Here is a 14,064-nt window from a genome sequence, read left to right on the forward strand (position 1 = left end):
TAGTACATATACACTTATGATCTTGAGTTATATCTGACTGTATCCATCTCTTACATTCTTTAGGTCAGTTGTGTAACGTAGATGTAAATGAATGCATCTCAAACCCCTGCAAGAACCGTGGAGCTTGCACTAACACACTAGGGGGCTTTGCGTGCTCCTGCAGAGCTGGATACACTGGGCTGACTTGTGAAACAGACATAAATGACTGTGCTTCTAGTAAGTGCCATGTAAACTTGTCTCACTATATTACTGTTACTGTCTGCTCCTGTCAAATACAAAACTGTGTCCATGTATATTTACTGTTTTTGACCAAAGCCATCCTCTCCTTTTTTTTCCATCAGATCCATGCCTGAGTGGAGGTTCCTGCACAGATGGCGTCAACGGTTTCCACTGTAGCTGCCTGCCCGGCTTCACTGGACCCCGCTGTGCTTTAGAGATAAATGAATGCCAAAGTTCACCCTGCAAAAATGGAGGCACATGCACAGACTATGTTAACTCCTACACCTGCACCTGTAGGCCTGGCTTTACTGGCATCCACTGTGAAACCAACATCCCCGACTGTACTGAAAGGTGAATGTTTGCCTTTGAATTTTGGTGATATCTAGTGTTGTTCTTATTCACCCTGCTTGTAGAAACACTATATAATAATAATATATATAATAAATAAAAGAGTATTATAATAAAATGTGAACATTTAGGTTTTAAAACATTTTTTATATATCCACAGCTCTTGCTTCAATGGAGGGACGTGCACAGATAAAATCAATGGCTATTCCTGTACCTGTCGCACTGGCTTCACTGGCTCCCACTGCCAGTATGAGGTCAATGAGTGTGACTCCCAGCCCTGTCTCAATGGAGGAATCTGTCAAGATGCTCTGGAGTCCTTCCGCTGCTCTTGTCCCAAGGGATATACTGGCAATCGTTGCCAGGTAGACTCACACTTACATATATATGGTCTTGTTAAGGCCTTCTTTATACCTTCATGTTTTTAGACCAATAAATGCTGATCATTTTTTGTCTGCCTCATATCTACTCAGACACCAGTTGACTGGTGCAGACGCTCGTCTCCCTGCCAAAATGGAGGACGCTGCCGCCAAAAAGATGCTTCCTTCATCTGCGAATGTACGAATGGCTGGTCGGGACGTTACTGTGACATCCCAAGGGTCTCGTGTGAGACAGCTGCTCACCAAAGAGGTACTGTACTAGACATAATAATTGGATCTGTGGTTGTGTTGTTACTGAGCAATTAAAGTTTAATTTTCTCTGAAATCTTTCTAATCAGGGCTTCAGACAGATGAGCTATGCCATCATGGTGGTCACTGTGTCAACACTGGGAATAGCCATTATTGTAAATGCCCTGCTGACTACACCGGGAGCTATTGTGAAAGCCAAGTGGATCACTGTGAAGACAAACCGTGTCGCAACGGTGCCACCTGCAGGGGATATGTTGGAGGGTACCAGTGTGATGTGAGTCCATTGCTTTGTCAGTGTTAGGTGCTTCTCTGTCAGATTTCAGCAAAGTCACTGTTCACTTTGTGCTTTGATACAATTGTAAAAATGATGTAATTGTCTAAATATCTGCATGTCATTACAGTGTATGCCAGGCTATACTGGAAAGAACTGTGAGATAGAGATCAATGAGTGCCAGTCTCATCCTTGCCAGAATGGAGGCAGTTGCATTGATCTAGTGGGACATTACATCTGTTCCTGCCCTCCTGGGACACTGGGTATGCAAACGCATATTGGACAGCAACTCATGTTTGTCACTAAAGAGCTATCATTGTATATAATTGAGACATGATATATGTATAATAATAATAATAATAATAATCTCTGTTAAAGGTGTTCTCTGTGAGATCAATGAAGATGACTGTGCTCCAACCCTGAGACTACGCAGTGCTCCTCCAAAGTGCCTGAACAATGGCACTTGTGTGGACAGAGTGGGTGGATACCGCTGCAATTGTCCCCCTGGATTCACAGGAGAAAGATGTGAAGGAGACATAAATGAGTGTCTCTCTAGTCCCTGCAGTTCCTCCAACAGTCTTGACTGCATCCAGTTGTCGAATGACTACCAGTGCATCTGCAAGCCTGGCTTCACAGGTCAGACAGCTGCTAGTAGCCCTCCCGGGCTTCTCATTTATCATTCTCCTTGTGTAATTTCAGACCCTTACTGTCAATATGCTGTTTTTAGGTCGGAGATGCCAGAGCAGGTTCAGTGCATGTGAGTCTCAGCCGTGTCAGAATGGGGGAGCATGTTCTGTATCTAGTAGCTCTGCACTAGGATACACCTGCACATGCCAACTTGTAAGTGTACATTTGCTTTCAAGGATTTGACTTTTAGCTTTTCTTGTTTGAATATTGAAAGTTGGAAATCCAAGTGCATAAATAATATCTATTTTTAGGGATATACTGGCCCCAGCTGTGAAAGAAGCATGTCGTGTCGGGAGCTCTCCTGCTACAATGGAGGAAGCTGTGCTTCTACCACAAGAGGGGCGCGTTGCGCCTGCCTTCCAGGTTTTGGTGGACCACAGTGTCAGCATCATAGTAATGAAGGCTGTTCCTCACAGCCCTGCAATAATGGAGGATTGTGCACTGAGGAGACCAGCTTTCCATTCTTTCACTGTCAATGTCTCAGTGGCTGGAAGGGTAAACGTTGCGAGCAGAGCATCAGAGTCCCTCAAACCCCAAAACCCACATGTCCTATAGCAGACTGTCATGGGAAAGCAAATGATGGCGTCTGTGACAAGGAATGTAACACGATCGCCTGTCGCTGGGATGGTGGTGACTGTTCTTTAGCAGCAAACCCCTGGGCCCATTGTAAAGATCCTCGCTGCTGGCGTGTTTTCAACAATAGTCAGTGTGATGAGTCCTGCAACAATCCTGAATGTCTGTACGACAACTTTGATTGTAAAAACAAGGAGAAGGTTTGCAAGTGAGTTTACTTTTACTGTTGACAGGATTACACCTAAATCTCTGTACACAACTGAGAATATTTGAGCTGAACCTTCTGTTTATGTTTTGTCTAGTCCAATATATGAAGCCTACTGCATCGACCACTATGCTGATGGACGGTGTGACCAGGGCTGTAACACAGAGGAGTGTGGCTGGGATGGCCTGGACTGTGCAGAAAAGGTTCCAGAGGACCTTGCTGATGGAGTCTTGGTTTTGGTTGTACTACTCCCTCCAGAGGAGCTTCTCCGCAGCAGCACAGCTTTTCTACAGAAATTAAGTGCTATTCTACACACTAGTCTACGCTTCCGATTGGACCACAATGGAGAAGCCATGATCCGCCCCTATACCCGCCAAGAGGCACGCCTCAAGAGGGAGCTGCAGCCTCAGCATGAGGTCATCGGGTCAGTCATGCACATGTTAAACATAAAATCTAAAGTCATATGTGCAGATTGTACAATACATTAAACACCTTCCTCTATGCTATCCCTGTAGCTCCATAGTTTACTTGGAAATAGACAACCGTCTGTGCCATCAGGGCTCTGAGGATTGTTTCCGTACAGCTGACAGTGCTGCAGAGTACCTGGGAGCCCTGTCAGCCGTAGAAATGCTACGTTTCCCTTACCCTCTCAAACAAGCTCGTGGTGAGTAGAGATAATTGCAGAACACCAAAAAGATTAGCAAGACCATTAAGGCACAAAAATATATTTACTACTTCTCTTCTTTCTGCAGGTGAAGTGATTTCTGGTCCCCCACCCCCATGGGGCATGCTAATGCTGGGGGGGATAGCGTCCGTCTTCCTTTTGATCATTCTTTTGATAGGCATGTTGATTGCTCGAAGAAAGCGAGAACACAGCACCCTTTGGTTCCCTGAGGGCTTCTTCCTCAAGAAGGAGCCCAGCAGTAACAAAAACCGCAGGGAACCTGTTGGCCAGGATGCTCTGGGAATGAAGTAAGTTATTTCTGTTTAAATGTTATCACTTGTGACTTTAGCAAATTAGCTTTTTGAATTTGTTTTGAAATTAAATGTGTTTCATTGCGCTAATTTATTTTACATATTTGCCTGGAAACAGACATATGCCAAAAACCGTGGAGGAATCTCTTCTTGGAGACCACAGTGACCAGTGGATGGACTCAGACTGCCCAGAGGCAAAAAGGCTCAAGGTCAGTCACAGAGCTTTGTTTTATTTATAAATTGGGTTAATGAATTTGCACACACACCAAATTAGTGTACTCTGTTTAAAGTAATAAAACTTAGTTTTCTCATTCTGTGATTTCAGGTCGAAGAGCCAAGTATGCTTTCAGACAGTGAAGATGCAGTGGACAGCAGACAATGGACTCAGCATCATCTTGCAGCTGCTGACATTCGAGTGCCTCCCACCATGGCCCTCACCCCACCACAAGGAGAATTTGAAAGTGACTGCATGGATGTAAATGTCAGAGGCCCAGGTAAGTAATGAGATCATCAAAATGTTCACATTTCCCATTTTATTATTTCTTCATGTGTATTGATCGACTGTGCTTCATCTCTTACCAGATGGTTTTACGCCTCTGATGCTGGCATCATTCTGTGGTGGCGGCTTAGAGCCTGAGGTTACAGAGGAGGAGGAGAATGAGGAGTGCTCAGCCAACATTATCTCTGATCTGATCTATCAGGGCGCATCTCTAGCTGCCCAAACAGACCGCACTGGTGAGACGGCCCTCCACCTAGCAGCACGCTACGCCCGTGCTGATGCTGCAAAGAGGCTGCTAGATGCCGGAGCAGATGCCAATGCTCAAGACAACACAGGACGTACCCCGCTACATGCAGCAGTGGCTGCAGATGCACAGGGTGTCTTCCAGGTAAATAAACATCAAAAAATACTGTTTATTAGTCATTGGTAGAAGTACCAATATCTAATTTTAGCATATATCATTTTATCAATAACGCATCAATAAGTGTTGAACCTAAACTTTACCATCCTCCTAGATTCTGATTCGAAATCGGGCTACAGATCTTGACTCCCGTATGTACGATGGCTCCACTGCGCTAATCCTGGCTGCACGGCTAGCAGTAGAGGGCATGGTAGAAGAACTCATCACTTGTCATGCTGATGTCAATGCAGTTGATGAATTGGGTAAGTGTGTGGAATTTTGTCTGCCCTGATGCCTGATGTTCCTATAGTATCATAATATTTACTGAAACCAAAAATGTTTAACCAAATTTTTTTTGTGATTTCTTAGGTAAATCTGCCTTACACTGGGCTGCTGCTGTTAACAATGTGGATGCAACCGTTGCCCTGCTAAAGAACGGAGCAAACAAGGATATGCAAGATCTCAAGGTGTGACATCCACTAATATTGTTATAACGACACCTTTAGTGTCTGAGATTTAGTTGTATCTAATGTCTATTTTTTGTTGCTCTGTTTTTCTTTCCAGGAAGAGACTCCTCTGTTCCTTGCAGCTCGTGAGGGCAGCTTGGAGGCTGTGAAGGTGCTGCTGGCTCACTTTGCAAACAGAGAGATCACAGACCACATGGATAGGTTGCCAAGGGACATTGCACAAGAGCGTATGCATCATGATATTGTTCAGCTTCTTGATGAGTACAATACAGTCAGAAGTCCCCAGGGTCATGGAGGAGCTGGACACCACCTTACTGGGGGACACACTCTGTCTCCTCTGATGTGCCCTCCCAGTGCTTTCCTGCCAAGTCTGAAGAACACCCCACAGAGCAAGAAGAATCGTCGGCCTGGAGCCAAGGGTTCTAGCCTGGGAGGCCAGCATGCTGCCAGTCTCAAGGAGTCAGTCAAGGCCCGTAACAAAAAGCTGACCCTTGACATGCAGAGTGCCTTACTGGATAGTTCTGTTACCCTGTCCCCAGTTGACTCACTGGACTCACCCCACGGGGGAGCTAGCAATGCTGGCTATATCACCAACCCCACTTCACCTGTGGCAATGCAGTCACCAGGGCTGTTCCACTCCTCCATGTCTGTTCCAAACACGCCCATGGTACATAGTAGTATGTTGGAGGGTGGTGGCCCCTTCGCTGTGTCTCTGGCCCAGCTCACTGACCTAGGAGCTGGAGGAATGTCCTTGCAGGGACGCGTCACATCCGATGTCAACCATAGCTATCTGCTGAGTTCAGCCCAGATGGGGCTCAACATGGGCATGGTCAGTCCTGTCAGTGTGCCCTTTGACTGGCACAACCGGATGCCCCCCTCCTCCCAGTGTGGTCAGCAGATAATGAATCTTGTGCAAAGCAGTCAAGCAGGCATGCACCCTCAGAGCCCAGCAGTGCAACAGCAGAACATGCTAATGCACCAACAGCAACTTTATCGCAATACCATGCTGCAGCCCACACCCGTTACCTCCACACCCACTATCAGCCCGGTTAAGCTGCCCACCATTTCTGAGCATCAGCAACAGCAACAGCAGCTGATCAACCACACCATCGCCAACCAACAGAACACAGCACGCATGAGTACCTCCACCCCACCGACACCCCAAACCTCACAGCCTCCACCACCTTTCTTCCAGCAGCAGCAGATGCCTCAACAACAATCTCAGCCCCAGCCTCCAGCTCAGCCCCCACAAGCAGCAACTCCAGCAGCCCAGCCCACTCAGGGCCTGCCCTCCCAGCCAAGTAGCAGCACTGCAGGAACAGAGGATTACCCAACACCTCCTTCCCAACACAGCTACTCATCCACTCCCAAGCATTACCTCCATTTGCCCAGTGAGCACCCCTACCTGACGCCCTCCCCAGAGTCTCCTGAGCCCTGGTCCAGCCCTTCTCCTCAATGTGTCTCTGATTGGTCAGATTCGACACCCAGCCCAGCTGTCGCTGGCCCTGCCCAGACCCAAATTACTCAAATCCCAGAGGCCAATGGCAAGATGCAGGTGTTTGCATAAGATCCCATGGCCTCTGCTTGAAAATGGACTTGGGGTAAAATTATTTGTAGACTGGCCCGTGGGCCTGTCTGTGTTTATATAGGTCAGCCTGTTTCCAAGATTTTCTTTGGATTTGGATTGACTGTTTATCATGAGGACTGTCTGCTAGTGATTTTTGCAGAGGAAAAAAAGTAAAGGGAAATGTGTTTTGTCTGAAAAAAACTACAGACAATTTAATGAAGTAATTCTGTCACAGATGGACTTGTTTTTATTATAAAAAAAAGTATATGAAGAAAACCAAGTCTTTCATTTCAAAGACTTAGGGATGCTCTCCTGAAAACTAACAAACATTTAAAAAGTAGATAAGAGAAAAAAAGTAAAATGTTGAAGGGAATTCGTTTATTTTTATTTATTGTTTTTATTGCTCTATGTCCTTTTTTTTTAGGTTTTTTCACCCTCTTTCTGTCCTAGTGTTTCACATAATGTGCCACCTCCTCTTATTTTATACAGACTGCCTACATTCCTATTTAGCCAGTGTGGCCAGTGATGGTAAAAGAATATAATTCATCATTCAGACCAGCTAACAGAGAGAAAGAGGAATTGTCAACTCTTGACTGATATTTATTTAGTTTAACAGCAGCTGGTGAAGATGATAAACTGGTCCTAGCAAATATATATTAAGAGTTGCTCAGCAGTAGTGATATGTTCTGAGTCGATTGAATTGTGGTAAATGATTACTTTCCATATGAGTATTATGAATAAGAATGTAGATAAGTGTCTCTGAAGCACTTCGAGTGACCAGCTTCGTAGGGCAAGTGTTGGTCAAATACAACATTTAACAACAATGTATATTTATAATGTATGGGTGGCATTTAATCCATGTCAGTTTTTACCTAATTACATATTTAATCAGTCGAATAAAATGTTAGGTTTAATGCTCACATTTCATCTGTAGCTTCTCACGGACTCTACAGGACCATGACCTCCAGTTTTGCTGCCAACCCTGATACCTTCAATTTTGAAGCTTGTCTTTATTCACTTTAAAAACAAACTGATGAAACTTATGAAAAATCAGCCTCTCACTGCCCTTTTTAGTTTGTTACAATATTTGTTCTAATTGTTTTATACTCTGTATATTTGTGGAAACCATGGATACCTTTCTTTTTAAAACATCACTTCAGATGTACTAAGCTATGCTTATCAGCTGCTATTCTATGTCACTCTTCCCTGCAAACATTCCTACATGTTGCCTGTCCTGTTGAGTCTGGATATTGTGCCTTTCAGCAGCATCCAACACCAAGTAGAACTAGATGACGGACAGGTTGTTGAGCCCACATCACGCCCTTCACCGAACAAAACTGAAGCAACAATCCTGGACTATCCCAGCAGGGTCCTTAACGCTCCTGTCTCCGTCTGTGATGAAGTGCTAGTCCGTAAACGTGTGGCTGCTGGGCTGTCACTGCTTATGCCCTGTCACTCCTCAGGGAGGTGTTTTATGGCATGCAGTGGGATAATTCCCCTGCATCTACAGTAGCTTCCAGTCCAGGGGCCATGGAGTTGCATCTTAAGATGATTGCTAGAAAAGACTGAAGTTAAAACACTACTATGTAGTGCTGCACCCTTTAACTTTTTAACAGGATTCTGAGATGACACTCCCAGCCGTCTAGCTCACACCTTGTGTAACGTCTGACCAACTCTTCATCCTGACATGACGACTGTGTACGATAGAAGTCATCCTGTCCTTAATGTATTGTGGACTTTTCAGCATAAAGTCAATTGCGAGTAGTAGATATTTCAGAAAATAACAGTTTTATTTTTTATCTTGTGACATCATAAACAGAAATGACTAAGCTGCCATAGCTATTACTTTGGTGGTGGCCGAACACTGCCCCTAGTTGTGTCATAGGCTGAGTTTATCTTTCATTCATTGTTTTATCCTATTCACTGTAGACTCAGCTACAGTTCTGTCAGACATGGGAAATGTTTCTTGTTGTTGTTTTCAATTCAGTCCAAAATTGACTTACCACAAAAATTGTTTTTTTATTTTTATATATAACTGGTCTTCCCATTTCTCTGTTAGGTCGCACTAAGTGTTTTGTACATTTCAACCAGTTTCTGTTTGTAAATATGTTGTTTCTGGGTAGATCTTTGCTTGAGAAGTCTTACATTTCTAAAATGATTGCTATGTACTAAAAATGACAAAAATAAAACATACTTCATTTAGCATTATTTGAAGATAAGGCTGTGACTGATATTTTATTGGTCTTGTGTTATTAGAAAAGTCAGATATTTTCTATCATTATTAATTTCAATACTTGTTTAAAAGTAGTTCAAAATCATTGTACAGAAAACCTTTCCACAGTTTTTCTTTATACAGTCAAAAGTTGTAAAATAAGTTACTTATAATAAAAACAGTAGGGAACTACATTTTTGTGTCTGCGTGTTCAGTAGTCGCTTCATATTATAAAGTAGGGTGGTCACTAATTCATGTCCTCATAATCATAATTTAATTATATGTAGGTAATATATCTATATCCAGGCTCTATATCTAAGATTAATTAAGTATATTCATATTTTATTATATATTCAATTATATAAGTTTTAAGAATATATTAAGTATATGCAGCTCTTGTTGGAATTGAAATCATTTATAACATTTCAGACCCAGAATAAAAATGTAACGTTTTTGTTTAGTTTTAGTGGCTTCAAAGATGAAGAGGCTGGTGAGTTGAACATTTTATAATTTTAATTATTAAAAACCAAACAGTAGTAGTTCTTAGTTTGTCCAATAGGATAAGTTATAGGCAATCAATATGGTACGATTATGGGTTATTGCAATAGGATCATCACTGCGTGATAAAACAGATTTTGTATTCATTTTATTGCTGTGCTTATTTTATTAAAGTACAAAAAACAGAACAGTGCAAAAATTTCTGTTTGTTATCAGACTGAATTTACCTCTAACAATCTCTAGAAAATGTTTTAAAATTCTTGCCCAGCAGGTATTAAAACCTACACATCTCATGTGCACATATGAAAATATTATTTGTGTTTTCACACAGACATCAGACAGGCACCATTATGTGGTCCCGATTCATGTTCATTAACACTAGTCGCAGCTCCTCTGTCACCTTATAGCTGAACCTTATCCTAACAACACGACGTGTCTAATACAGATAATCACTGTCTCCTAGCATCTATGGTCTGTCCGTCTTTATTTCTCCCCGGCCCTCCTCTGCAGCATGCGCAGCACCCCAAGAGTTGCATTGAACACACTGTTATGTTTAAAGGTCATTTTATAGAAGGCGTCCAGAGGCAGCCGACCGGTCGGATCTGCGTGCTTCAGTGCAGTCATGGGCACGTACAGGCGGTTGGTCTGGTGGCGCAGAGGCGGATCCTCAGCTGTGATCACTTTAAATGTTTGCTGAATAATGAAAACAAAATGATTTGAACACTGCAGAGGCCTTAATGACTCACAGAACTGAAACGGCAAAGGTATTTGTCATCACTTGCCTTGGCAACTTCCTCTGGTGTCTGGCCTAATGAGCTGAATATCTTCTTCGAGTACGGTAGATATACTTCACGAAAGATTTTAGCGGTCTCCTCGTCCGCCCCTGACAGATCCATCTTCTCAGCATCTTCGTACACTTTCCTTTCAAACTCTGTCACCACTGGTCCAGGCTCCACTAAGGTTGTCCTTGTGAGAGAGATACAAAAAAAAAACACATATAAAAAAAAACACACATATGGCCGCTGTTCCATTTAGCTGTGGTGTTGTTAAAATGAATATGTGTTTAAGGACATATCACTTGATGTTAAACTTCATTGCTTGCACTGCCAGACTCTCACAAAATCCTTCCACGGCAAATTTGGAGGCAGAGTAAACATCATTGAACAGAAGCCCTGTGTAAAAACAAAAGAGAAACCTGTTGGCCACTTCTTTACTCTCTTGTAATCATTTGATTCTTCTGTCATTTCACTGACAACACACAGACTCACCCTGTATTCCCATGACACTGCTCATCACCACGATATGGCCGCTCTGCTGTCGCTTCATGTCGGGCAGCACCTCTTTCACCAGCCGTGCCAGGCCAAAGAAGTTCGTGTCGAAGAGTTCCTTCATGGCAGCAATACTCTGGCTCTCGAGGGGTCCAATCATGCCAACACCTGCATTACTCACTACAGCAGCAGAATATAGCATGTTCATATAACGCGGGCTTGTCGGGAGAGCGCTTGAAAATGGCTTTGCGAATGAGAGGGGACACACCAAGAACATCCACCCTTCTATCCGGCAGGCTGTTGACGCACTCTCTGATGGAGTCTTCGCAGCAGACGTCCAGCTGTTTGATTTCCAGGGTTTCGTTTAAGGAATCACCAGCTGCTTTCTCCAGAGCTCCCCGTTTCCCAGCGTCTCTCATTGTGGCAACCACTAAAGCAGATAAACAATTCATAGGCTGGGTGTCAGTACCTGTGGTTATTTTTGTCATCTGACCCACTGGGCGACATTCGATTGGCTGAGGAGAGGAACTGCTAACCTTTAAACCGTCTAAGCTCATCTTTGGCCAGCCGCACAGCCACAGCCAAGCCGATGCCAGACGAGCACCCAGTCACCAGCACCCTCCTCGTCCCCATGGCTCATTGACTCCGACCTCAAGGCCCAGTAAGATCCTGATTGCTGTCAAAGAAAAAACAAGCAAAAATGTGCAAAACAGCTGATATTAAATCTAAATGTCTTTGTTTTAAATGCACTTCCACTGCGAATACCTCTTACTAAGGCATCAGTTGAGTTAAACAATAATTAAAATAAAGCCGCTCGTCCTGCCCTGTGAGGAACCAGTCACCGAGTCAAGGTTGGTGCTTGTTCAGAGATTATGTCTAAACTGATTTATTCATCCTGTACTTTTGAGAAGCTTACAACAGCGACCCTAGTGGTGGATTTAGTCATATTTGATCTCTGTAGCATGGAAAATCACAGTTGATGAACAACAAGATGGTTAATGAACATATGAACAGACACTATAGACACAGCAGCTGAAGAGTAAGCTCGACATTCAATAGTTAAATTGTCATTACAGTAGTTTTTATTATTATTATTATTATTATTATTATTATTATTATTATTATTATTATTATTATATTTATGACTTGTCTTAAGCCTGTGGCCCAGCTCAGCTGTTTATCCTCGTTATGCCAAATATTCAAATGTTAATTATGAAGCAATGTTCGTGTCTGAATCTGATCAGGCAGATTCTTACCTAAGATTTTGTCTGACCTGATTTCTAGAACTTAAATTCATTTCGCTTATTGAACTTCAGATTTTGACTATTGAGTGTTTTTGTGAACCCATATGAAACAAAGTCTCTGCCCGCTGAGTTTTTAAAGCAAATGATTTCAGTGGTGTTCAACAACAACTACAGCAGCAGCAGCAGCATTAAACGGACTGCACAGTAAATCCCCGCAGGATGAGTGAAGCACAGCAGAGTCCAGACTTACAGTTCAGGCCTGAAGACGTGTGGTGATGTAGGAGGATGTAGGAGCTGCTCGTCCTCCGCTGTGACAGACAAGAGACAAGAGACTGGACGCAGCCTGCGGCTCCACAAACTCAGGTTGGTGCAGCTCTGACAGACGAGCAGCACGGACAAGTCTCCTCGGGACATGCGGCTACATAAGTCTAGCGATTATCTAAATGGGTCACATAAAGCCGGGTGTGGGAATTGTAGTTTTTTCAGTCAAATCATTCACACAGCCTGCAACAAACTCAGCAGATGACGAGGAGCCCGTTACTATGAGTGGCATTAATAGACTATTAATCAACTTTAATTTGCAACAGTAGTTATTACAAAAAAAAAAAGAACAGCTGTATTTCTTCATCCATCATCTGTTGCTGCACACCAGTTTCTCCCGGGGCTCATATTTAACTTCTCCATAATCAGCATCTAGTCTCTAATTAAAGAAACACTCTGCAGTGGTTCACATTGTTTGATAAACAGCAGGATCGTGGAGAAATGTTGATTTCTATTTATAATTATATTATGTATGTAGCCCACACTTTACATTCTGCAGTTCTTCATCGTGACAACAAGAAAGCAGTCAATACCATCAGTTCCAGCAGCTTCAGTTAAATTGTGAATTTAAAATAACTAAATGTGTAAAATCAATTCAAAAACGCTATGATCCCATATTAAAAATATAACCATCTAAATAAATAACTATCACCTCACAAGCGTTGCTAATTTCTGTGCTGTCTTCTCTGTAATAGAGTAAATGTCCACATACTAGATTAAATCAAAACGTGGATTTATTTATATTATGTCTTATTAATAACCAATAATCCACTGTTGCTAGTTTTATTGAAATGAGTTTATGACAGCGTGGCACAAATTCAATTGTGTTGTAGTTCCCATGTACGACCACCGGAGGGCAGTCTACCCCCGTGATACTGAGTGTACAAACTAATGTGTCCGGTAAAAACGATTCAAATATTATATAAATAAATAAATGCTATTTCAAATGATTAAAGTGAATAAACTTAATATGTGGAAGGGGGAAATGCCAACCTGCAGGTAACAAAAAAATGTCCAACCGCATGATGAGGAAGGAAACAACAGCAGCTGAGAGTGTGACCTCAGGTTTGTGGCACCACCTGTGTCAAATATTTCATATGTTTATAAAGATTTATTATTATTGTAGACCTAATTATTAAATCAATATCATTCAACATTCGCTCACAGAGTCAGACAGATCAATTTCCACAATTTCAAGTGTGCACACATAGCTTACATTATACAGTACAGTCATGTCTGGAACAATTTCCAGAGTTTTGATGTTGTGCACATAGAAAACAGGTATCATGTGGTCGTTGCCAACAAAAGGTACAATGAAAGTGATTCTCTTGAGATGTGACTGCTAACATGCTGTAGTTCATCACTTCTGTGCGACCCGCTGTGTAAACTAGACACAGGGTGGTTATGTAGGTCATTTTGTACAATGTGGTGTCAGATAATATTGATGGGAACAAGGTGTGTGTCCTTTCCTGTGTGTGCTCAGAGGAAAAACGTGAGCTGCATCACATGATGTTCTGTCACGATACCATCTGATGTTAAGGTTAATTAACCTGTTTATTGATTGGCTTGGAAATGTGGAGCTAATTCTAAACTTTGTCTACATCAAATTAATTTATTCCATATTCTGCAATCTGCATCTGTCAGCATATTAAACGATAGTTAAAAAAAAAAAATCTGAAAAATG

The 14,064-nt window shown here is 42.5% G+C and overlaps 2 protein-coding genes across 2 annotated transcripts in view; one reads left to right on the forward strand and one right to left on the reverse strand.

Annotated features, from left to right (window-relative positions):
- Positions 1-9,051, forward strand: part of notch3 (notch receptor 3) — a 28,220-nt gene extending 19,169 nt beyond the window's left edge. Inside the window, exons 16-33 of the mRNA XM_026359074.1 lie at positions 64-216; positions 342-570; positions 728-929; positions 1,038-1,194; positions 1,283-1,467; positions 1,595-1,727; positions 1,843-2,100; positions 2,192-2,304; positions 2,403-2,932; positions 3,027-3,353; positions 3,445-3,593; positions 3,682-3,901; positions 4,023-4,113; positions 4,230-4,398; positions 4,487-4,791; positions 4,919-5,066; positions 5,173-5,270; positions 5,368-9,051. Of these exons, the coding sequence (XP_026214859.1) occupies positions 64-216; positions 342-570; positions 728-929; positions 1,038-1,194; positions 1,283-1,467; positions 1,595-1,727; positions 1,843-2,100; positions 2,192-2,304; positions 2,403-2,932; positions 3,027-3,353; positions 3,445-3,593; positions 3,682-3,901; positions 4,023-4,113; positions 4,230-4,398; positions 4,487-4,791; positions 4,919-5,066; positions 5,173-5,270; positions 5,368-6,837 (4,937 nt within the window). The 3' untranslated portion in view covers positions 6,838-9,051. The remainder of the gene's footprint in view (positions 1-63; positions 217-341; positions 571-727; positions 930-1,037; positions 1,195-1,282; positions 1,468-1,594; positions 1,728-1,842; positions 2,101-2,191; positions 2,305-2,402; positions 2,933-3,026; positions 3,354-3,444; positions 3,594-3,681; positions 3,902-4,022; positions 4,114-4,229; positions 4,399-4,486; positions 4,792-4,918; positions 5,067-5,172; positions 5,271-5,367) is intronic.
- A 770-nt stretch (positions 9,052-9,821) lies between these two features.
- LOC113161484 (retinol dehydrogenase 8) lies at positions 9,822-11,650 on the reverse strand. Its single transcript, XM_026359101.1, has 7 exons — positions 11,581-11,650; positions 11,352-11,491; positions 11,084-11,245; positions 10,816-10,995; positions 10,626-10,719; positions 10,330-10,513; positions 9,822-10,240 (listed from the first exon to the last, which is right to left on the reverse strand). The coding sequence occupies exons 2-7, from the start codon at positions 11,446-11,448 to the stop codon at positions 10,031-10,033; spliced, it is 927 nt and encodes a 308-aa protein (XP_026214886.1). The 5' UTR covers positions 11,449-11,491; positions 11,581-11,650; the 3' UTR covers positions 9,822-10,030.
- Between the last annotated feature and the right edge of the window lie 2,414 nt (positions 11,651-14,064).

Source organism: Anabas testudineus, chromosome 8 (genome assembly GCF_900324465.2).
Source record: "Anabas testudineus chromosome 8, fAnaTes1.2, whole genome shotgun sequence".
NCBI classification, from domain to species: Eukaryota; Metazoa; Chordata; class Actinopteri; order Anabantiformes; family Anabantidae; genus Anabas; species Anabas testudineus.

Coding starts and splice junctions, on each gene's coding strand:
- LOC113161484 (XM_026359101.1), bottom strand. CDS start 11,448: ATGGGGACGAGGAGGGTGCTGGTGACTGGGTGCTCGTCTGGCATCGGC. Junction 11,246..11,351: donor TGAGCTTAGACGGTTTAAAG/GTTAGCAGTTCC, acceptor TATCTGCTTTAG/TGGTTGCCACAATGAGAGAC. Junction 10,514..10,625: donor GCAATGAAGTTTAACATCAA/GTGATATGTCCT, acceptor CTCTCTCACAAG/GACAACCTTAGTGGAGCCTG.